At 43.1% G+C, this 24,393-nt stretch overlaps 1 protein-coding gene across 11 annotated transcripts in view; it reads right to left on the minus strand.

Moving 5' to 3' along the window:
• The window catches only part of ABLIM1 (actin binding LIM protein 1), a 305,845-nt gene that overhangs the window by 40,330 nt on the left and 241,122 nt on the right, over positions 1-24,393 (minus strand). For all 11 annotated transcript variants that reach the window (XM_046027513.1, XM_046027510.1, XM_046027516.1 and 8 more), the window contains exons 7-10: positions 17,382-17,469; positions 13,656-13,714; positions 3,406-3,483; positions 2,340-2,495 (exon numbers count right to left, since the gene is read on the minus strand). In XM_046027513.1, the coding sequence (XP_045883469.1) occupies positions 2,340-2,495; positions 3,406-3,483; positions 13,656-13,714; positions 17,382-17,469 (381 nt within the window). The remainder of the gene's footprint in view (positions 1-2,339; positions 2,496-3,405; positions 3,484-13,655; positions 13,715-17,381; positions 17,470-24,393) is intronic.

A 24,393-nucleotide genomic window follows, 5' to 3' on the forward strand; every position in this document is an offset into this window, starting at 1 on the left:
TCTCCTAGCAAAGCAGCTTCCTCAAGCCCCAAGGTCTTGGGACAGCTACAGCCTGTGTTGACATTGGTGGTGGTGGGAGGTCTAAGCTGGGGGAAGACAGGCTCCTTGAAGTACAGAGCCAGGCCTGACCCCGCTGATAGCAGGCCTCCTGATCCACCCCTTTCTCATGTTTCCTGAAGGCACAAACAGCTACACAGAAAGTCAAGTTTATTCCTCCAGTGTTTCTAAACTGGCAATCTATGGATTCTGTGAAGAAAGTGTTAGTAAGTAGAGGAATAAATAATCAAACGGCGTGTCAAGTTTTCTGAGTTGCAAGATTCGTGTGTTGGGGAAAAGACGGAGAACATGTGTTCTGATCTGGGGGCAAAGTCCCATCAGATTCTGTGCTCCGAGAAACCCACAGGTCATCTTTCTGGGTCCTGACGGTAATGATGCTGACTACGAGAGCGGCCAGCAATTTTGTCCAGCGCTCATGCGCCAGGTACCGTTCTAATCTAAATATTTCACCGAATCACAGAAGACCTCTGAGGCAGGTGTTACTCCCTTGAGTTTACAGATAAGGAGACTGAAATACGTATTTTCCCCAAAGCTGTATGGTTAGTAAATAGAAGTCTGACTCCAAACCCTGAAGCGTTCACTTCAAAGCCCAAACTCTCAAGTGCTTGATGTTTTACTGTTCAAAACGGAGCCACTGGGAAATAGATATGTATCCCCAAACCTACAACACCAAAAAACAACTCCCCTCCCCCTTGCTTGGACAACCTGAATATGAGCAAATTCTCATCTACTTGCTCCAGGCCCAGGCCCTGTGCACCCTGTTCAGGAACTATCCTTTTCCTTGATTTTCTGCACAGCTCTACAGGCAGGCCCATCACGCCCTGTGGCTGCAGATGCAGTTACAAGCATATGACCACTAGGGGGCACTACATGAAAATGGATATCACTTCCTGTCCAATGGGCCGTTTTAACCCCAAATTGAAAAATAAGTGAATGAACATCTATTACAATTACGAATAATTGTAATTCGTATATAAATATAAATATATTTATATACAAAATATATATATAAATATAAGACATATAAATATAAATATTTTTATATTTATATATATACATATAAATATAAGACAGATGTCATACATACATGTATTACTGAGAACAAATGAAACAGAATCACCATGTTTTCATGGCTTTTCTTCATCTAAGATCTCAAAGCACTGTGTGGACATGTTAGGCAGTTTACAGTCTGTTTTAACCTTGGGTTGAACAGCTAATTTCAGTCCAATATTTGGGTAACATCTCTCCGACTGGACTTAAATCAGTGTATAGAGGATTCCAATTTTAAAAATAAAAGGGAAAAAGGTTTAAAGTGAGTTGAACAGGCCAGGAGAAACAGACCAGAGCCCAAGCAACCTGGGTAGGGAACCCCCAATCCTGGGAAAGGATGGGGAGGACCCCAAGGGGCTGAGGGGCTGTGCTCCAGCCTCTGGACCATTGATGTTGGGAAAGCATTACTAAGCCCCAAGAAGACAGGGAATGACCACAGCAGCAGCTGTCATTTGCTGAACATTTACCACGAGTCTCTCAGGTAATTGCTTTAACAGAGTAGTTTATACAGATTAGTTTTAATAGACAATAAATGATCTAGATAGTCTATAAATACTAATCTTTAAGAGATCATTTATTTAATCTTTACTAACATCCTGTGAGGTAGATTCTGTCATCCTGTGTTACCGATGAAGAAACCAGGGTCAGAATGGTTGCCACAAGGCCAAAGTCATCCAAGCAGCACGTGGGGTCCCCAGGTTGAGCCCAAGTAATTTGATTCCAGAACCCCGGCTCACATCACTGTGCCACACCGTGGTCTCCATCTCTCTGCTGTTTCTGTTCTCTCACAGTCTAACTATCTTAAGATGCTGCACACAGCCACTGTCCTGAGGATGTATGTTCTCTTCCTCATGATCCCCATGACTGTACCTCAGATGGTCCCCCCAGGAGACCCCCAGAAGACTCTCCCTCATTCCCTCTACCCAGCTCACAGAATCTCCCCTGCGAATTCTGACTTCCTCCCCAGTATGTCCTATGTCCGCTCTGCCATCCCACAACCTGGTACCAGCACTCATTCATGCTTTGCTCTGTTCTCTCAACCCTCTGTAAACTCCTGGGGCCAGGGATGGTGTGAGAGATTTCTGAGCCCCTCAAAGTACCTGGTACAGAAGCCTGCAAACAGTAGGCAATCAAAAGAACCCTCTGACTTACTGTGATTCCAATCAGTCATTTTTATACACATGATGAAAAAGAAGTTTTGTTGTATAAGCACAGCTTCTAGAATGTGTTACCTCTCCCAGGCTCTGCCTCTCCTGTTTGTCATCATAGCCGGAAGTGTAGAAAGGCTCATAGGTAATGAGATCTGGACGTTCAATATCATAAATTGCCTTGACCTTGGGGATGGCTGCTAAATCCTTATAATCCAGGATTTCATTGTCCACTTTTGCCTGGCAAATTTAAACAGAAAGCAAAATCACTTTTCAGTCTTATCTCTTTGGGAAACTATTGTTAGTACATTTCACATCCTGCTTGAAAGGTGAGACCTTAAAAAGAAACAAAAACCGGGGCGCCTGGGTGGCTCAGTGGGTTAGGCCGCTGCCTTCGGCTCGGGTCATGATCTCAGGGTCCTGGGATCGAGTCCCACATCGGGCTCTCTGCCCGGCAGGGAGCCTGCTTCTCTCTCTCTCTCTCTGCCTACTTGTGATCTTTCTCTCTCGCTGTCAAATAAAGAAATAAAAATCTTTAAAAAAAAAACCAAAAACCAAAAACCAAAGCATTTTGCTTTAGAAAGCTACCTATTTATACCATATATTAATTATGTTTTCTTTAAAAAAAAAAAAGTCACCAAAAGCTTAGGAAAAAGTCTGTGCAGAATAAACCAAGTAGAAACGCCTGCAAACCTTCAGGATAATTTTCCTAAATTTATTACAGAGATGGAGAAGCTCAAACAGATGGTCAAGAAAAAAAAATCCTCCCAGATGGCTAAAAACAAGAACTGCATATTTGATAAACTAAATATTTAAATATCTCGTGGCAGAATTTAAGACTACTCAGTATCAGCCTTACAAAATGTTTAATTAATCCCCAAGTGTCTATATCCAACAATTTTTCAAGTCCTGCATGGTATTACTGCATTTTATAGGTCATTGACATCGATGGTCAGATTTGTATATAAATTTAATTACCCGAAGGAAAATGAGATTGGGAAGGCTGATCTTCAACAATGAAAACTGGATCTCGTAACAGAAATAGAAATAATTTCAAATTATTCTACTCTGGGTTACCACCCCCGCCCATTACCATCTGCTACTTTACCTGTCCCGGAAGGAAGGGTCTTTGCCGGAAGTCAATACTTACATAGATAGTATGACCGGGGGAGCCAGGGATACTGGAGCTTGGTCTAGAATAAATGCTTTCAGAGGAAGTCCTGGTAGGCTGTAAATAAAAAGTGCCTTGTAAGATTTCAGACCGTGGCTTCAGAATCAAGAGTGGCCCGAGTTCCCAGCATTTACTCAAAACTAAGCTGGTTAGAAAAGATCTGTGGCTTTTCTGAGTAAAGGAAAATATAACCTAGACAGAACGTTTAACGAGAACCAGCTGTGCAATCAGCCTTGAGAATGCATTTGGGGACTTGTCACCTTCTTTTCCTCGTCCCCTCCAAGACCTTCCAGCTCTGCCTTCACGAACACTTCCCTCTGCCTCTGTTGCCACAGTCCCAGTCTGTCTCCAGCTCCGCTCATCTGGACTGTTACAATGACTTTGCCTGAGGGTTTTCTGCCTCCACTCTCATCAAATCCATTTGGTACCCAGAGACCAGAGAGATCTTTTTCTTTAAAGATTTTATTTATTTATTAGAGAGGGAGAGTGAGAGAGCATGAGTGAGGGGAGGAGCAGAGGGAGAAAGACAAGCAGACTCTGCGCTGAGCACAGAGCCTGATGGGGGACTCGATCCCAAGACCTTGAGATCATGACGTGAACTGAAATCAAGAGTCAGACCCTTAACCAAGGGAGGCACCCATGTGGGCGCCCCCAGAGAGACCTTTCAGAACAGAATTGGGTCACTACTCTGCTTTTGGCTTCAGCAACCACTTAAAATCACAACTCCCAGCACCTCAGGGTTTTGATCATTCTCCTCTCCCACCCTCTCACTTCCTTCCCACCATCACTCACGGAGTCTGACGCAGGTTCCTGCTTCAGGGTTTTTATCCTCGCTCTTCCCTCTGCCTGAAATGCTCTGATCCTCGATTTTACATAATTTTTTTTTCTTCCTCTAGTTTTGGCTTTAAATGTCACCTCCTCAAAGAAGCCCTCCCTGATCTTTCAACCCAGAATGGTGACCCTTATTTTCTCTCAGTGTCATTCTTAGTTTTCCTTCATGAATAGCCCACAGCTATGGGACAGGTGAAAGCAAAAGAAAAAAAAATGTGATCACCTAGCAGGAGAGAGTGTCCTAGCTGCACAAGAAGCCTGCAGTGGCTCCGTGCTGGGGTGGGGTAGGAGAGGGGGTAATGCAAGGCAGTCAGACGTCTTCAGGTACCTGACATTGGTATCATTAGCGAGCAGCGAGGACACTGTGTGACCAGCCAGAGAGCACACTGAGGCTTGGGGTCTCTCCCATGTCACACATCCTATTTTTGCCAGATACGGGTCAGGGATACTTTCTGCCGTCCTTTAATTATGCACTTGGGGATGGCTCTGAAGTACTGCGGGCTTCCTCTGCAGCAGTCAGCAGGACGACAGCATGGCTAACAGCGTGAAGAGTTATCCAACAACCTCCGTTCAAGGCTTTCAGATCCGAACCACCTCCATTTTGCATACACCTGCCCCAGGTCTCCGATTCTAGAAGAAGTATTTTCGATTTTTATAGTCAGCCTGTGTTCAAAGTCAAACCAGCCGGTCACCAAACCCGCCGATGCTCTGGCTCCCATGGAGAGCTCTGTCTGCCGGGAGCATCTCCAGACCCGTCCGCACTGGGAACGGCTCAAGATGTCTCTTGGAGATTCAGAAATTGCTTTGTTTCACTGCATTTACTGTGGCTCGATTTTGCTTCACTCGGGTCTCCTTAGTTAAAATCTATTTCCATATACTTCCTACTTGCTTATAGGTTGAGTTACATCCTTATTTTCTTACAATGGCCCTTCTTTGTTCTGCTTTCCCAAATAAAATGAGATGGTGGATAAAACACGACTCCGTGTAGTATAACAGAGGGGGGTTAGGAGGCTGGATTTGGAGTCCAGGGATTTAGTTCAAAACCTTGCTCTCCTAGTTGCGTGACATTCTGAGTTTTTCTTTGTCTTTCCTTTTTCGCTTTCTCTCCCTCCTTTTTCTTTTGACTTCCTTGAATTTCAACTTCTCATTTCTAGAATGGAGCAGACAGTACTAACACCTAGTTCATAGGGTCAGAGGAAACAACACCTATAAAGCTTCAAGCATCTCACCTCGCACAGGGCGTGTACTCACTTCCAGCATCTTCCAGACACTGGATCTTAGCCGGGATTTCTTCACCGCCTCTATTTTGCTCTTCGTGACAGAAGGGTCCTTTCAAATGTGAGCTCCATGCATGAGATGTCCGTAGAACTCTCTACGGCTACTGCATTTGTGTGCCTTCCCTTCGGAACTCAGACACATGAAGTCATTTACCTCAGTCCATGGGCGGCAGTCAGATTGCCTGATGCCCTTCCCCTTTTCGAGAGCTCTGTGAAGTGACTGAGTATCTGCCCAAGACCATGACTTCTAAAGCGCGGTTCTCAGGTTTATTAATTTATGCCTTTCCCCTGCCGGATGGCAAAGATCTTGCACAAAGGCTGGTGTGCTGCCTCTTCAGCCGTGCTCAGGTCTCAAACAGTGCACATGGATCGCTGGCTTTTCTGCCACAGTCCCAATGGCTCCCGAGTGTATGAGCGCACCTGGCGGAGGTTGGAAGTCCCTCCTTCATGAGGATAGTAAGATTACTTTTTAAAACTCAACTATTAGTTTGGGTATTTTAATCTTAAGTATTTGGAATTTTGTATTTCAATTTTAAATATCTAGAATTATGAAAATGTTCAATTTTAAATGAACAACTTTGTTATTAAAAGAAATTCTTTTATTCTTCCGGCTGTATCCCTTCCCCCCACCATTAATAAATAACTCACTGAGGGTCTCTGATGGCCAAGAGAGCTTCAAAAAGGCACAGAGCGGTCTTCCAATAGAGCAGCTCAAATCCACTTCAACTGAAACTCATTTAACCTGAAAAGCGACAACTTTCTGCCATGTGTTCTCTCTTTCAAAGCCCACTGACTGTTTCTTCTTTACCATGAACTTAACTTTACGGTCACCCAGCTGGGCTAGAACGAAGTTTTGCAGATGATCCATATTTCCACAGATGATCCTTATATGCAATTATTTAACCTACATTAATTATGATTTCAACCCATTCTGATATCCAAGTTAACAACAGTGACTCAGTAATTACTAATTGAGTTCAATAATTGCTCAGTAATTACTAATTGAGTTCAATAACCCAATGGGTCAGCAGCCTTTGTGAGCCTCTACTAGAGTTACAATGAACAAAATACTCTCTTCCCTATTCAGTTGACCCTTGAACAATGCCAAGGTTAGGAGCACTGACCCACTGGGCAGCGGAAAATCCACATAGAACTTTTGACGCCCTCCAAAACTTAATTACCAATACCCTACGGTTGGAATGAAAGCCTTACTGACAACATAAACAGTTGAATAACACATACTTTGTATGTTATGTGTATCACATACTATATTCTTAGAAGAAAGTACATTAGAGAAAGGAAATGTAATTAAGAAAATCCCAGGAAGAGAAAATACATTTAGAATACTGCAGCCTATTTACAAAACAATGAAAAGTGTATGAGTGGACCCATGCAGTTCAAACCCATGTTGTTCAAGGGTCAACCGTATTATAAATGAAGATAATTTCTGATACTTATCCTCAAAGGTATGCCCCCGTCTATAGAGAAAGGAAACAGAATCTGTTATTAGAAGTAGATGCAATTTACTTCTTTTCCTGAAAGCACCTTTTCCCTCATGGCTTATGGAAAAACCCAACTTGAAAGCACAGGTGGAAATTTCAATTCTACTTTTTAGAGCAATCTTTGCCCCCCCCCCCCCCAAAGGCAGGGCAAGGGTGAAGTCACAGCAGATGGTACGGAGAGGATGACAGACAGGCTGTGATCTCTCACAGTATTCTGCTAATACAAGTAGGTGAAGAATTTAATCCTTACCGTGGCAACAGCAGGAAAGGAGCTTCAGGAAGAAACCCTGTATTGCGTGTGGTTGTCCCAGCTCACTCTCTCATCCAGGGGTCCCTGTAACCTACATCTATTTCCCCAGGACATGTTCACGGACCCACTTTCAATTTCAAAAAGGTTTTTTATTTTTCTCAAAAAAAAAAAAAAAAATCAACAAGAAGTTGGTTTCCGAGTAGTTTGTTTCAAGAAGGAAGAGAAAAAAATGGCCTTTGATCACTCACAGTAGTTGCCTAAAAATACACATCTCTTTGCTTTCTTCATGAAGTCTTTTTAAAAGCCCTCTAACCACCTCACAGCTGAGCTTTCCTCTATGCCTTGACTTGGTCCATCTGTCCCCTCCATTCAGAAGGCACAGTCACAAAGTGAGAATGACACCGAAGACATCTTTTCAGGGGGCCACATGGCACTCGTCCTTCTTCAGACACTTGCCATTAAAACACTTACCAGAGCTCTGCCTGGTGAGTAAGCAGAGAAGTAACATTTTCCATGGACTTTCACTATGGGCCACCATGCCCGTGGCCAGGCCAGGGAGTGCCTGAGAGCACTCTGTTGCCCCCCACGTCCCCCCTTTCAGCAGGAGCAGGGATGGGACAACTACCCATCTAATTTGCATTCCTCTAAAGCCATGCTCTAAGAAGGGAGAGGAACTACAGGCAACTGGCAACCAGACAGGAACGAGCTGATGAACCCCTAGGGGACAACTACCCATACACAAAGTGATCAACGCCTTATAGGAAGTGCTGCTGGGATTGACAGTACCTGCCTTGGGTTTTTGCTGAAGTTCACCAGACAAGGTGGTGATAATCGCTGCAGAAAAAGGAATACTTTTAAAATTTGCCTACAGTGCATGTTCACTGCTAAGTCAAGAAAGGGTGAAATTAACTCCTTTGGAGAAGGGGGTTTTATGTTTCAGAGGAAGCAGGAGGGGCTCAGGGGAACAACGTCCCTTCTCTGGAGAGTTTCACAAATGCCATCGGCCTTGACTATGGCCAAAAGCCGTATGTCTTTCCTGTATAAATCTTGACCCCTACACATCCTGATGCATGATAAAAACATAGCAAAAAGACTAAAATATTTGAATGAAGCAAAAGCCTGGAATAAAGCAGTATGTACTGTAGTGATGTTAATAAAACAGTAACATTATGTCCTCATCCTAGACATATATAAAGCCTCCCATTAGCTCTCAAAAAATACGCACACATATAAAAAATATGTTCAGTATATTACAGGTTTGCAAGTGCGTAAGTTATAATAGTGAATGTTAGTTTCAAAAGAAAAAAAAACCTCATGCCCATTTTATATGGCAGTCCGTTCATGCTTGAGCCTCCAAAGGCACATCAGAGAAGCTCCTTTCTAGAATATAGCAAGTGATCCACTGTGGATTATAATAAACTTGGTCCTGGGTATATCATCTGCTTTGTCTACAATGAATTATAGCAGAAATTAGAAATATTCAGTACTGAGTTTTACATCCAGACAAAATTCACTATTCATATACAACTTTTCCAAGCAAGTAAAACTAAGGATGTTTTTCTTAGGCAATTCTACTTCATCATTTTCTTTTAACCTGTACCTCAGCATGAGGAAAAAAGGAGCGACTGCAGAATATAAATAATAAAATGACTTTCCTCCTAACAATTTCCTTCACAGCAAAACCAGGGCTGACTTCTGGGGCACAGAGGGCTGAGTGTTCCTGCAAGGAGGACAGCTGGTTTACCTAGGAACTGAAAGGGTCTGATACTATCTGGTGAAATGAGCTGCCGCTGCAAGCATCTAAAAGATCAACATGTATGTGTGACTTGAGAATTGCCTTGGCGTTTCCAGGCTTCTTGAAAGTTCTGGTGAGCTGTTCCTCAATGGCCAATGGGTGAAGAGGGGCCTTGTCAAATGGCCTGTTTCTCTGCCAGGTCCCCAGCTGTTTACAGCTTTCTGTGATGGAGCTGAAGTTGACTTCATTGATATTTACGGCCAGATAATGGGAATCAGATGTCCCTTTTGAACCAGGCTGGGAAGAGAGTGTTATGAAAAACAGAGCTCTCTCTCCTCTAACCCACCGCTAGCTAAGAGGCTCCCCATCTTTGAAACTTAAGGGTCTGAACCAAACCCAAGAATCTCACACTTGATGATGGTATTTTTGTTCAAGTCGTGAAAATGCATCAGTTGGCTACAGCCTCAGGCTAACAAAAGAGAATACTATTGGAGTTATAAAGAATACTTTGGGGAAAGGACCCCAAAACTATTGACTGCCAAACAGCGATTCTAATTCTGAGCAACACTCCTCTGCAGTGGGGACCAGCTTCCGCTCTTCCCCTGGATTCATGAGACTATAATTTCACTGCGTGTGAAAACTCCACCACTGGGGCTGAATGAGCTTTAGGACAGAACGAAGATCAGAATGACAAACACAAGTTGGGAGTGTGACCCAATACTGTGGGCCAATCCAACGCACCCCAGGCCTGGACTCTGTAATTAAGTCTTGCTGCTGATGTCTGGGGAGCGCCGTGGGCTGATCTCATTCTCTGGATGAAGAAACTTAGGGGCCTCATGTCTAAAAGGTGTCTTTCTGCTCTGAACGTATACACCTCTCTCTTCCAAACCATTTAAAGAAAGAAGGGGAAGTCATAATAAAAGTACAGTCCTCAACTGTCCTCAGCCTTGGCGCGGTCCTGGCAGGCACGGACAAAAGGTGTAGGCGCAGAGCCCAGACTGAAGTGTTATGCTGTAATTTCGAATTGTGAGCAGAGCTAAAAATGGGTTTCCTCTGGGCCATGACAGGACTGTGGAAAGTTATTATAATTTAACAGGTTTCAATGGATTCTGTGAGACCTCTAAAGGAGGTCAAATAGGCACTGGGAGCCCAGGTTCCTGCTTCGCTGGTCATCTGGCGAGCCCTCTCCTGGCTTCTGGACAGTCCTGCAGGTCAGGCTGCTCTCTTTCTCAGACACATCAGAGATGGAGCCAGTATGCAGGGCTCCCCTCCTGTCTTCCTAAATTCTTCTCTGTGCTGTGGTGGAAAGAACACGACTTATGAACTCAAGAGACCTGTCTTCCAGTCTTCACTCCTCCACTTACTGGCAGGCTAACTCTGGGCAAATTACTTCACCGTGATGGGTCTCAGTCCCTCATCTGTAAAATGGGGCCAAGGACAGCTACCTCACAGGGATTCTTAGGGAGAGCACATAAGAGTATATTTAAATCTCCTGGCCTCTGCGCAGTAGGTGCCTGGTCTCTCTCATTTCCTGTCTCACTTCATTATTGCTTTCTCGAGCCAAACCACTCCCTTCCCAAGCACTGTGTCCCCCTGGTATGCTGGTGCTCTTCTCCTCACCAGTCCCAAGCCTTTCTCATCATCTCCATGTGTGCTCATCTCAAACGACCTCCACCATTCAACGCCAAGGTCACTTTCCCCAGGAAGTGCCCCCTTGAGACCCTTTCTCTCATCTGATGTTCCCAGACCTACGTGATAGGTTTCTACACCGTTTTTGTAATTATTTATCTATTATTTACCGGTCTTCCCTGCTATCCAGCCTAGCACTCACTATTCCTGGGTGCCTGGCAAACATTTGTTCAATGAACAAATGTGTAAATACAGGACCAAAAGGGGAGCTTCTACTGGGCTCACTTGAATGAACATAATGCTGTAGCCAGTTCTCTAAATGAAAACAATACTCAGGAAACAGCCAGAACGTGAGATGCACTCTGTGGGGTGAGAAAAAGCATCTGCTTCCGCGGGAGCCAGAGAAGTTATGGGGGAAAAGCAGCAAGGAGAGGACAAGCGACAGAAGCCTGGGGCCAGGACAGCGGCTCGAAGCCTCAGCCTAGACACAGCGCCAACCTGCAGAGACGGAGACCGTCCTGTGCGTCGAACCAGACTTTTGGGATAAAAGAAATCGGATGAAGAACGATGCGTGTTTGGCAGCTGCCATAAAACATGAAAAAAGGGAAGAAATGAACAAAGAAATATCCTCAGTTTAGAAACACTATACAAATAAAACAAAACAAAACGAAACCTTTGGGAAAATGAATTTGATAGTAACTGTCAAGGAGCATCACTTTATAGTTTGTGTGTGTGTGTGTGCGTGTGTGTGCATGTGTTCAAGGCCCCATGTGTAAAAAGCATATTTACTGGTCTTCAAGTTACAGTTTATTTACCTACATTCTAACCGCCCATGATTCCCTTCCATTTATTTCCAGTTAGACAGTTTCATATATGAAGAGTAAGAAGCCAGTGAAGCCATCGAGAGATGTCTTTAAGAATTTATCATTATAAATGGTCTGTGAGTTCTTAAATACCAAGAATGTAGATTACTCAGTAGGGCTGCAGAAAAATTCTTAAAACATTTTCATTTTGCTATGGTAACTGCACTGATGTGGTACCCCGTGAAAGGCTTGGAAATCTTGGCTCGAGGTCTGTGATCTGTAGACACACCCTTTAGAGAGCACAACATTCATTCCCTTATTCAAAAAACGATTCCCCTAAAAACCCCACCAATGTCAGCACTCGCCCTCCTCAGGGCACTGGGACCTCTTCCCCTCTGGAGTGCTCTGTCCTACGCACTCCTTGGCTTCCCAAACATGAGCAAGCTGAGGGGTGGACTGACCTCCCAAGTGGTTGAATGTTGGCTTTAGGAGAAAAGTCTTGGAATTTTCTGGAAAACTTGACTAAAGGAAGAAAAACTAACAGCTCTTCTTGGCCAGAAAGAGGAGAAGTATTTCACTCATTGTTTTCACAAGCTTATCCAGAGAGTTCTATCAAGATGCAATCAAGAGTGGCTTTTTCCTTTCTTTTTAAAATATCATTTTAGTCACACTATCTGCAAACTTAAGCGATTCTTACAGAGAAAAGACATACACTCCATGCAGTCTGGTCTCATTAGCATTCTTCTCCTCAACTCCCAAAAGACTTCATCAGGGATGAAATGAAAATGAATATTCAAAAAAAAAAATGAAAGCAACACAGCAGAGAGAGTATAAACCACCAGTTAGTTGGGTGGTATCTGGGAAGCATTCCCAAGCTACACTATGAATTTTACATTCTTATGATAAAAGTGACGATAACTACTATCTTTAATGTTCTGGGATTTTAGAAAGATAACCCACTTCCAAAGCATCCATAGTTCCTCAAAAATCTCAGACTCTGGTGCCCAACACAGGTGACTGTTCCAGTGTGCACCTGCCTGGTGGGTGGACTTGAGGGTTATACACACATGTTCAAGTTGAAGCTGTTATGTGTCCACCATCCTGATACTGGTGGACAAATTCCTTTTCAGTTTGTCTTGTTTTTACTCCATTATTATGAGAATACGTTTTTTTTTTTTCTTTTCCATAGAAGTATGATGCCGATGGGGTTACAACGCAGAGCTGCTTACACCTACTGATGGCAGCTTAAGAAGACCTGATACCGCACTCTAGAGTTTGGCTTCCAAAGTAACTTCAGGTCTTTCTTTTCCCTGAGATGCCAAGTGGAACACAGTCAAACTACAGTTTTTCCAGGGGTCTCACTAAGTCAGCTAAACCAAGAGCCTGGGATCCTGTGGACTGGGATCCAGTGTGATTATTGCTCAGAAAATATTTCACAGTCCAAGGGAAAAACCAGGGGCATCTGACTAGGATACAGATAATGATACTGACTTATAAGTATGCGCAGCTCTTTGCTTCTGAAACATATAAAATAATGGCTGGAGGTGTTGTCGGGCTGAATAAGACCAGGAGAAGGTTTTAGAAGTGAGAGGTGAAGAGGGTCTATCCTTTTGTCTGAGCACTTCGTGTTCAAGGACAGCTACTGAAACATTTTGATGTTACCTAAGTTACCAGGATGCTTATTCACACTGACACTTTTGGGCACATTATTGTTTTCCCCAACGGTTTTATCGGACAAACCATCAGCTTCTGGAGACAGAGGCTACTCAGTAAATTTGGATTTAAGAGGTCAGTCCAATGTACCATGGATGCAGAGTTTGGGTTGGGGTACTACATTATGGACTAAGTACAAAAAAGTCTGGTGAGGTCACCAGATGTTTGACCTAGAACTTGATGAATAATTTCTTGTCATCTGTATGTTTTGACTGTTTCTTGAATGCTTTGTCATGAACCTGACTAGTGAGGCAAGGCTTACTTTCTCCAATACAAGCACTGGGAACAAAAACCACAATCAGTTTAACGTTGGAGGGAAGAGAATCTCCTTCCCTGGCCAAATGGTCTTTCAACTTGATCTGCTCTTAAGGGCGGAGGGGGAAGCCATGATAAAGTAATTTCCCCCAAACTCCAGCCCTGAGAATTAGTGGCAACGACACAGATGGCCAGCAAATGCACCTGGCACCACAGCTCTCATTGTTTCCTTACCCGCAGCTTCTCCTCAGTCTTGGTAGATTGTTTACAGTCGGGATGCCAAACGGTGGAACCTGGAAAGACACGATGCCCACAAAGAGTTAAAGGAAATGGAAAGAAGACACAGTCCTACTAGCCAGAACTTCTGAGAACAGTTCATATTCTTCTCTCTCTATCAGAGGAGAGTGTGAGAGCCCTGGGTCCAAGTGAATTATGGCAACTCTAACCACCAGGTGAGTTTTCCTCACCCAGTCTGAGCTTCCTCTAGAAAGGTCATAATTCTAGACCACAAAGACCACTAACAGTCACAAGAGTGTTCTGACGCAAGAGATGTTTGATTCTTGACTGAGCGTTGTTGCTGTCATTTTGGACCATATTATTATCCTTTAAAAGTCACATCTGTCGGCTTACTACAAGCTGTATTTAATTTAAACAGAAGCCATAAACCATGTTTATAGAACATCAAAACAACCAAGCAATTTAGATGAGGGAAACAGAGTCAGACAGACCATACCCAGAAGCAAAACTCACTGAATTTTTTATTGATCCAATTACACATGGTCATCTACAAAGATATGGAAAATTAAGCCAACTCGTAGAAAGGTCAAAAGTTATGTTATAATACAGAAGTCTTCTTTAACTTTTAACCCTTTAATTAACAACAATAAGAACAACAAAAGTCTCTACTCTCAAGTGAATGAAATTACTACCTGTCATTTTCTGTCCCTGAGTCAATACCTCACCTTCTCTGAGAAATAAGCCCTTCCTTGGAATGGTGCCCGCATCCTAGAACTAAGCACAACACTTAAATCCCATAGAAGGCTCTTGTAAGAATTCAAGTTCTCCAGTATGACTTCGTATGCCTAGATATGTATGTCGTTTATACAGCCGTGGGTCAGACCTGTATGTAAGTCCTATGTTGGTGGAAGGAGACATTCAGATATGGTTATGGGCAGAAGAGCCGTAGGAGCACTGGTTAAGACTTGAGCAAGTGAAGTTACTAAGTTGAAAGCCGCAAGTAAATGATATGAGTTTACTAAGTCTCAGGAGGAACATCAGACCTGTTAAGTCTTTATCTCTTCAAGCAACCAACCTGTGTATACTTGAAAATTCACCAAATTAACTCTTGAATTATTTTATACCACTAAGCTAAAATAGCTAAAATAATATTCATGACAAGGATAATACCTTTCATACCAGAATAATACTTTAATCCCTATTTAACAGTCATTCCTATCTTGCTTAACCCAGAGCCAAAAATAAATAAATAAATAAATAAATAAAAAGGAAAATGAAACAAACAAACCAGACAGACACATAGTCCTTTCAGCATTAGCGTTTACTCTGAGGCTGGCTACAAAGCACAGGAAATCCTCTTAATGTGGGTGGCTCAGGAGCAGCGTTCACTCTGAAGGTTGTACTGAGCTGGACCCCTTGGCTAGATCACTGGGTTTGCTCACAGGGTCACACTATTCTCCGGAGGTCAGACACACAAGGACTGTGACATGGGGAGCATGTCAGATGCTGAGGAAGACGAACTACTCTTTCTTCAAGGACATGTCAAAAGGGCAGGCAAAGAGCGCTGAAGCTCAACTCTAGAAGCCATTTACAACCACCCCCGGAATTCCGAGGATGGCCCATCTTAACGGACGGTTGTTTATTTGTAGTGTGAATATGTTCTTATTGGCGCACAGCATGAAATCACTCTCTATTCAGGTTCCAGAAGCATGTGAACGTGCAGGGCCGCACCGAGAGCCTTTCAGTCTCAGTTCCCAGCAGAAATGGGGCTGACACACACTCTTGTGTCTTTGTTTATGAGTGCTAGCATAGACACACTAAATCTAGAACAAAGCCTGGAGACCAAATGGAGAATAAATATCGACTCCATGCTGAAAATGCAAAGTGACACCTGCCTGTGGCTATGGAGATTCACAGCCTGCCCTCAGAGAAATGTGTCATATAAAGTCCACGTGAGACTATGGGTTTGGGGGCCTGTCACTTGCCTTTATTGGGCCCTTTAAAATTCAGTGACTTTTTTCATCAGAATTTTTCAAACCGATCATTAAAAGTAAGTGATATTTGGGTTGTCAGTTTCTCATAGAGGTAGCATTTTTCAGAGTAGATAAGGCTTTGCTTTAATATTCAAGGATCATTTCCGTTGACTTTTCTTCATTGTACAAAAACAAAATAGAGAGCAAAGCAACCATTCATTAAAAACAGACATAGTGTTAAGTGCAGAGAGACAAAGAAGTGAATGCAAAGGCAGATGAGACCTGGTAATTACCAAACTGAATGAGCACCAGCTTCCATGGTTCTCATTAATTTTACTGATAAGCCCTGTCGATTTAATGACTCTTTCTCCAGCTAAAAATAGTAAAATGTTTGTGCAGATGGTGCTGCTTGACTAGAAGAGAATCCTCCCCCAAGCTTCTCACTGAGAAACGTCAGCATTTTAATTTTTTTTTTTTTTTTTTTTTTTATTTGACAGAGAGAAATCACAACTAGGCAGAAAGGCAGGCAGAGAGAGAGAGGAGGAAGCAGGCTCCCCGTGGAGCAGAGAGCCCGACATGGGGCTCGATCCCAGGACCCCGGGATCATGACCTGAGCCAAAGGCAGAGGCTTTAACCCACTGAGCCACTCAGGCGCCCCGAAACGTCAGCATTTTAGGGGAGATAAAAACTAGTCATGGTTGTACACTTGGAAAATTACTCAAAATGATTTTCAACTTGAAAAAATATGGGGGCACCTGGGTGGCTCAGTCGGTTAAGCATCCAACTCCTGATTTTGGCTTGGGTCATGACTTCAGCATTGTGAGATCGAGCCCAGAGTTTGGCAGGGAGCCTGCTTAAGATTCTCTCCCTCTGCCCCCCCCCATCACCCCCCAAAATCTGATGGCCCTCTGGTAATGAGTACTTCTTTGCCACCAGAAACTTCTCCACTTCTCTTTCAGGGACTCTGGAAATGTTCTCTCTCCCCCTCCTGCTGTCTTTCTTTCTTTCTTTCTTTCTTTTTTTTAAATATTTTATTTTTTGACAGAGAGAAATCACAACTAGGCAGAGAGGCAGGCAGAGAGAGAGAGGAGGAAGCAGGCTCCCCGCGGAGCAGAGAGCTCGATATGGGGCTCGATCCCAGGACCCTGAGATCATGACCTGAGCCGAAGGCAGAGGCTTTTTAACCCACTGAGCCACCCAGGCGCCCCCCCCCCCCCCCCCCCGCCGCTGTCTTTCTTTCAGTTTGAGAGCTATGTCATCTTAATGGGATGAAATACATCTACGATGCAGTTCACCAAAGATGAGGTTTTCTTCTTCCTGAAAGCTTGCATCAGAGCAGGCTGGAGGCACCGAAAACTCCTTCTCGCCGGGTAGTGAAAGGAGCAAAGAGTCTAGAAATGCTTTTTCTTTTGTGTTGTTTCCCACACCTCCTGGGGAAGGCTGGGAGGAGGAGTTGCTAATTTTCACTCTTGCCTCACCTCCACAGGACCAAACATCAAGTCCCATGCATTCACTCCAGAAGCAACGCATTCCTTTGTTAAACAGACTCAGGGGCTCACAGCCAGCATGTCAACCGCTTGGCTGATTAATACTAACTGATGAGGTAACTTTTGGCCACGCTCATTTTGGATCTGGGGAGCCTTGCAGCTAATGAAATGCCTCCTTCTCTAAAAACAAACAAACAAACGAACAAAGCCAGGTTTTCCTTCCCCAGATGGGAAGAACTTACTGAATTCCTGAGACACCTTACCTTGAAGATACATTTCCTCTCCTTCGGTGAACATCTGGTTGCATCTGCTGCATCGTGCACAGCTAGGGTGGTAATGTTTGTCACCTGCCTGCAAGAGAAGAGGGAGGGACTCCTCAGTCTGCGCCTTGTCACAGATCCCAGCCTCTTTTCTGGATCTGGGGATTTGGAGGCAAAGAGAATCAGCTGAGGCAGGAAAAATCATTGTCCAATTGACCTAACCTTCTTACACCAACGGCCCTTGAAGCGGAAGCTGACCCCATTAGAACTGGAAGGGGCTCAAAGACCAGCTACTGATGCCTGGATGATGGGCTGCCTTGCTTCTTGGGGTTTCTGGCATCCACCTCTTGGCCTGGTCGCTCTTGGACGGTTACTAGTTATACACCATGTGCCTGAGATGAGTCCACTCCACCTCCAAAAAAATCCCACCCCCAAAACATTAACCTACCAATTGATGTGGAGACCCATACTGATTTGCAATAAAAAGAAAGGATTCTCATATTTAGCGGGTTCTTGCTTTCCTAGCTAAACTGGCTAAAAATAATAAAACCTATCTAGCTTACATCAAGATGCGAAAAACCATAGTAAAGGACATCATCCACAGCTTTCACCTTAGGAGAACCCCAAATTCTCTCCTGTGTTGCGTATAACAGTATTTTGCCAAAGTCTTCTATTAAGTGTTTTCTAAAGAAGGCATTTTACTGAGACGGCCCTGAATTATTCATGAGCTTTTCACATTCCTAAATATGACAGATGCCATCACAGCAGGTGTTGACTTCCCCAAAGCAAACTGTCACTGGACACAGGGACAATTCTCTAGACAGGCGCCAAGTCACATTAGAGTCATGGTCCAAATGCATGCCTGACAATGAAATCTTTTCATTTATAGCTTAGCAAAAAATCTTCACCACCTAAATATTTTCTAATATACTCTAGCAATGAAATCATTTTATCAACCAAGAGCAAAATATCTCTTTTGCATGAACCACGTGCTATGGCAGTGCCGAGAGTCCAGAGTTAGAAGTAGCTGCCCCCTCTATGTTTGCATGAAATCTCAACAGGAAATCAGAGGTCAGGGAGTGATTCCTTTCTCACACCCTCCAGGAGAAACTACAAAAGCCACTTAGTAACCAGAGTGTGAGATGGCAGTTGGTTACTCAAGGCACTCAAGTGGAAAAAAACTGAAGATACTTGAAAATAGAAGCCAGGAATGAAATCTGTTCAATGGTGCCAACTGGAAAATTCTAGAATTGGTGCTCTTGTTTTGGTTCACATACTGTTAATTTAAGTTTTCTTCCCTAGGGGATGAAGGAAGCCTAGGCAATGTCATGTAAAGTAGCTCCTTCCTCTAGGCCATCCAGTGTCAAATGTGAGTGAAAGGAGAAAAGAGGTCACTGTAAGTTCTAAAGCACTGTAGTTCAGCTGGGATGTTAATGTTCAGAGTTTCCAGCCAGTTAGGACAATCTCGGGATTCTCAAGGAAAATATAAGTGAAAGAATTAAGGCACCTTTACAGGAAGTTTGTGTAGTCTACAGTGAAAAGCACACTCCCCGGTAAACTGGGAGTAGGAAGACAGATCTTCAAACTGATACAATGGATCTATTATATTTCGTGGCACCATTAGCTGCATTCTCAACAAAGAGCACCAAGACAATGAATTACACTTTCACCAAAGCTTTTTTACATTGTTTTAGTCCTAGCCAATGTGATAAGGCAAGAATAAACAAACATGCAGGTCGCTAATGAAAGAGTTCAAACAGCTAGATAAAAAATAAACATATAAAACCCCACAGCTTTCTACTGACTAGCAAAACAAATTCCGTCAGTGTCATGGGAAAACAGGACTCCATTTCTAATACCAACAAACAAACCCTTCAACGCAAGATCTACGTAAAGAAAATTATAGAATTTAACTGATGGACAAAAAAAGACTAATAGGCATATAATATTTCTGGATGAGGAAACTAAATATTTAAAGATGTCAATTTATCTAAAATGAATCTATTAATGCAATGTATTTCCAATCACAATACTCACAGCAGTTTCGTCTACAGACCTTGACAACCTGATTCTGTAAGTTCATATGGAAGAAGAAAAATGCACAAAAAACAGCATCAATGAAGAGGGGTTTTCCCTCCCTGACATAAATAACTTATTCTAAGGCTCAAATAATTCAAGTGCTTTAATACTGGTATCGAAATAGAAAATAAGTCGTGAAACCATAACTTAGGAAAGCCAGTCACACAGCTCTACATAAGAAATTTAGTCTATGATAAAGAAGGCATTTCCAGTGAGTTGCAAAATGGTTTATTCCACTAACAGTAAGAACAATGGATTCTCGGGGCGCCTGGGTGGCTTAGTGGGTTAAAGTCTCTGCCTTCAGCTCAGGTCATGATCCCAGGGTCCTGGGATTCTGTGGCGATGGGCTCTTTGCTCAGCAGGGAGTCTGCTTCCCTTCCTTTCTCTCTGCCTGCCTCTCTGCCTGCTTGTGATCTGTCAAATAAATAAATAAAAATTTTAAAAAAAGATACAAAGCCTTATATTTAAAAAAAAAAAAAAAAAAAAGAACAATGGATTCTCCATACAGAGAAAGGTAAAGCTAGATTCCTAATTCATAACCTACAAAAAAAGAATTCCATAGAGTTACAGAGCTAAATACAGAAACAAAAATGTAGAAATATTAGAAGGATTTATAGGAGGTAATTTAGTATACTCAGGATAGGAGTGCTTTCCTAAACAAGGCAAAAATCTAGAAATAATGAAAACAGATAATGACTATGCACATACATAAAAATGTCTAGACTTAGAAAAGTTAAAGGAAGAGTAGCAGGGAAAATAATACTTGCCATTCAGGCCATAATAAAGATTATTATCCAGAATATATAAAGACAATCTCTAATAAAAAGTAAGTGGCAATATGCACAAAAAGCAATTTCCAGAGGACACGTAGAAGACCCAAAAAATAAAGAATTAGCTCAACTGCACCAGGAATCAGGGAAACACAATTTAGGGGAAAAAAAAAAAATCTTTACTCACTAAACTGGCAAAGATAAAGAGAAGACTAATGTGAGGAAAAAGGCATACTCACACACTATTGGTGAACACAAAATTCCTTCTGGAAGGCAGCTTTGGCAATATTTTTTCAAATTTAATATGCACACAGGAAGCTAGTCTACAGAAACTCTCATACCTTACAAGTATATGTGCTTAAGAGTATATGTATTAAGGATCTTCAACATTATTTATAACCGCAAAGAACAAAACAACAGAAAGCAACCTAAATAACCTAAATAAGAAAGTAGTTAAATAAAATATTGAATCATACGTGCCATTAAAAGAATGAAATAAACTTACATGGAAACAAACCAATGCTGCCAAGAGAAAAAAATCATCCAGAAAAACAACGCCTATAATATAGTCGCATGAAGTACTAGCTGGGAGTGTGGAGACACTAGGGTCAGGCTGACTGGATTCAAATCCTGCTTCAGCACTCTGTGGTCTTGGGAAGGTGGCAGGCTCTCTAAGCATTCAGCACTCCACGGCTGTAACTACCTCACAGGACGGGATTAGGGTGAACGATCATATGATATTTTGAAAATGGTGCAGCACTCACTACCTACGGCAATAATCCTAGAAACAACAACGAACAGTGACACTCTGAACAGAGGTGGTCCCAGGGCCATTCACAAAAGAGAAAACTTGTCAGTGCAGGTTGGCACGCTGGTCAAAGGCCCCCTCGGTGCCCGTTCTTTCCAAGGACAGGCATAGGAGAGTAACTGTGTTACATGAACTGTCATACGAGGTGGATGGAAGATACACCAAGGTCCCAAGAAGCAGGGCTGTGGTCTAGAAATCGTGAACAAAAACACTGCTAAGAAACAATACCATCGTAACTCAGCGACATCGGTCTTGATCCATGCACTCGCTCATCTCACAATGCCGAACGTGTCAAGTAATGCAGGGAGCCGGAATCAAAGGCCACTTCACAGCCCTTCAAAAGTCTGGTTCTGTAGCAGTGCAAGCCCGGGGGACCACCCAGTCTCAAGGACAAGGGAGCCTCTGCTTTGCATGTGAAAGTCACCTCCTCTCTTTCGTTTCTTCTTACTCGGGTACCCATGATGGTTCACAGTCAAGCCCTATGCACAGGGCCAGGAAAAGGAATCAGAGCTGATCACAGATGTGGGCTCCTATGCAAACCAACCCCAACATGGACATGGCTTAATCAAAGTCATTTACACTGGAGTCTGTCTACAGAAGAAGGAAAAGTATCTTAGATCATGAGCAAAATGGAAGACCAGTGCCTACATAAGAACAGACAATAAACATGTAAATCATTGTGGAGAGGAGGTTATTGATTACAAACTTTTAAAGCATAGTGTGGGCTTTGTTGTAACAGGTGACTTCATAAAGGACAGTGACTAGGTAGCTGGCCCCAAGCCCACAACCCGCCATCCCGCTGTGCCTGAGCCTGTGGGGCCAGATGTGCTGCCGGGAGCCCCCCGAGCCCCACAGTGGCTGTTTTCCACCTATCTTTCTACCCTGCTATGTTAAAAAAGTACAGCCTATTTTGTTCTTTTTCACATATTCAAAATGCACGTATTAAAAGTCTACATTCTGGCTGGCATTGAACTCTGTGGAAAGTAAACAATTTGCTTATTTAGCTGAGTTTTATAAAGCACCTGCCTACACATTCAAAGTGGAAAAAATGGCTTGCCTTTAATAGTGCTGATTATGTCAGACTTCTGTGGTAATTATTACTATTTGGTTAATCTCTAAATTGGAGCAGGAACTTGAGCATACAGACTAGAACACCATCTGGAGTAATACCATTTACTATAAGGCAGGATTTAGTTAACCCATCAATTTTTTAATTTTATTTTTATTTTTTCTGAAAATCCACTGTCTGGCAGAGCCAGATAATTCTGAATTCCTTGTGGATGGGGCGGGGGGTGCCCTGGGAAAGGACTACCATGTTTGCAACTGCCATTCCTTAATGTGCTACTCATGAGACCGCAATGATGTCACTACCGAACCTCTCCAAGCCTCCACGCCCCTCATCTGTAAGAAGTGAAGGGCTGGACTAGACAATTTCAAGTCCCATTCAGCTGTAAAATTCTATGATTCTGTGTGAAATCCCATACCTCTACAAGCTCACACAGCACTGTTAACTGAAAAGCAATCTGGGTAGAGAAAGGAAACTCCTGATGGCAAGGAATGGGGTTTAAGCAATGACACTATAGTGCCTTATACCGAGGAGGATTTCTGGATGCCCCAAGCCCTGTGCCAACCCTAACAGCCCAGCGGGAGTAGCAAAAGAGAACTGTAATTACAGGACCCATCCTTGGACAGATATTCTGCTTGCCTGATAATCTGCTTTGCTCTTGGATGACCAACTGTACTTTTTAGTTTTTCTTTACCCTCTCTCTCTTGCTCTACTCCTAACAAGAGCCCAGGAGATGGGGAAGAGGGCCTCTGAGGTCAATCTTCAGCCACTGATACTAATGTCCTACCTACTTCAAAAAGACACTTGCAGATTCTTTTTTTTTTTTTTTAAGATTTTATTTATTTATCTGACAGACAGATCACAAGTAGGCAGAGAGGCAGGCAGAGAGAGAGGAGGAAGCAGGCTCGGGGCAGAGAGCCCGATGCAGGGATCCCAGGACCTCGGGATAAAGACCTGAGCCGAAGGCAGAGGCTTTAACCCACTGAGCCACCCAGGCGCCCCGACACTTGCAGATTCTTATCAGAGAAGGTCATGATCTATAAACAACTGGACAAAAACCTTAGAGGAAAAGAAAATATCAGGACTCCAAACTCGGCTAACCTGCAATGATCCAAATTTCTCGGCAGATGAGAACAAAAGAAAACGGGCCACTAGAAGTCTCACTGTGAAAAAAAAAAAGGCCACATACAATTGTCACTAGACAGGCAAGGTTCCCCAGTCTAAATTAGTAACAGTCATTGTAGGCTGAATTAACATAGGGTCTGGCTCTGTGCCAGGCATTTTATCAAGGACTCTAAGGGCCTGGTCTCCCAACATTCCTGTGATGTAGGTGCTATTTTACAGTCCTAGACTGCAAGCAAAGAAACTACCACTCAAAGTGGACAATGTACTCGGAGCCCCCAGTGCTTCCAAAAAGTAGAGCCAGGCCTACCCTCTAAAAGCACCAAAACAATTCTCATAGAGGGACCTTGCCCCCAGAATTGAAAATTATCTTCCATACTAATTTTGCTGAAGTCGTTATTTCTTACACAGACCCTTGAGAAAAACCAAAAGTGTAACCCTGAGAGATAACTGATTGTGATTGTAGTCATTTCCATATGGGGAAGTTAAGCTATCAAGGTCTAGGTTGAAGGTGGTTTTTTGTTTTGTTTTGTTTTGTTTTTTAAGTTCTAACTTGATCCAGAGACGATTTGCTTAGAACACCCAAAGGAATAAACAAATTACTTTCCTGTCCCCAAGACTGTGTCAAACACAGCTCTGGCTGATAGTGACTTTAGATGAAGGGCATGCAAACACTTGGAGGTAAGTGTGTTGACCTAGATCAGGTCTTTTCTTATATTACTGTGCATAAGCAACACCCAAGATCCTTTCAAAAATGGGTTCAATTAATGGCCTTAAGGTGGAACCTAGGAATCAGCTTCTTTCTTTGTCTTATAAGCACTGAAATCAGTACACAAATCATCATGACCTGCGGAAACACCAGTCACGGTGGTCTCCAAATCCTAAACCTGATAGTAGATGATGAGGCCAAAGAAGAGTAACAAGGATCTGTCGCTTACACAGCAGGTGCATGGGTGGGAAGGGGGAGGCAGAATCACGTTAAGTTCCCTGTCTTACTCCTGCAGAAAGGCAGTGTAGGGGCTGACTCAGCCTTCTTTGTGTTTGCTGTTTCTTCCTTGAAGCGGGAGAGGTTGCCAATGGGACCGGACTGGAGTGATCTCCAAGTTGAACACTCACTTGTTTCAGGAGTGGTTTTTTGTTTTTGTTTTTATTTTTCCTAATACAGGATCC

The sequence above is a fragment of the Meles meles genome, chromosome 13 (assembly GCF_922984935.1).
Source record: "Meles meles chromosome 13, mMelMel3.1 paternal haplotype, whole genome shotgun sequence".
In the NCBI taxonomy this organism is placed as follows: domain Eukaryota; kingdom Metazoa; phylum Chordata; class Mammalia; order Carnivora; family Mustelidae; genus Meles; species Meles meles.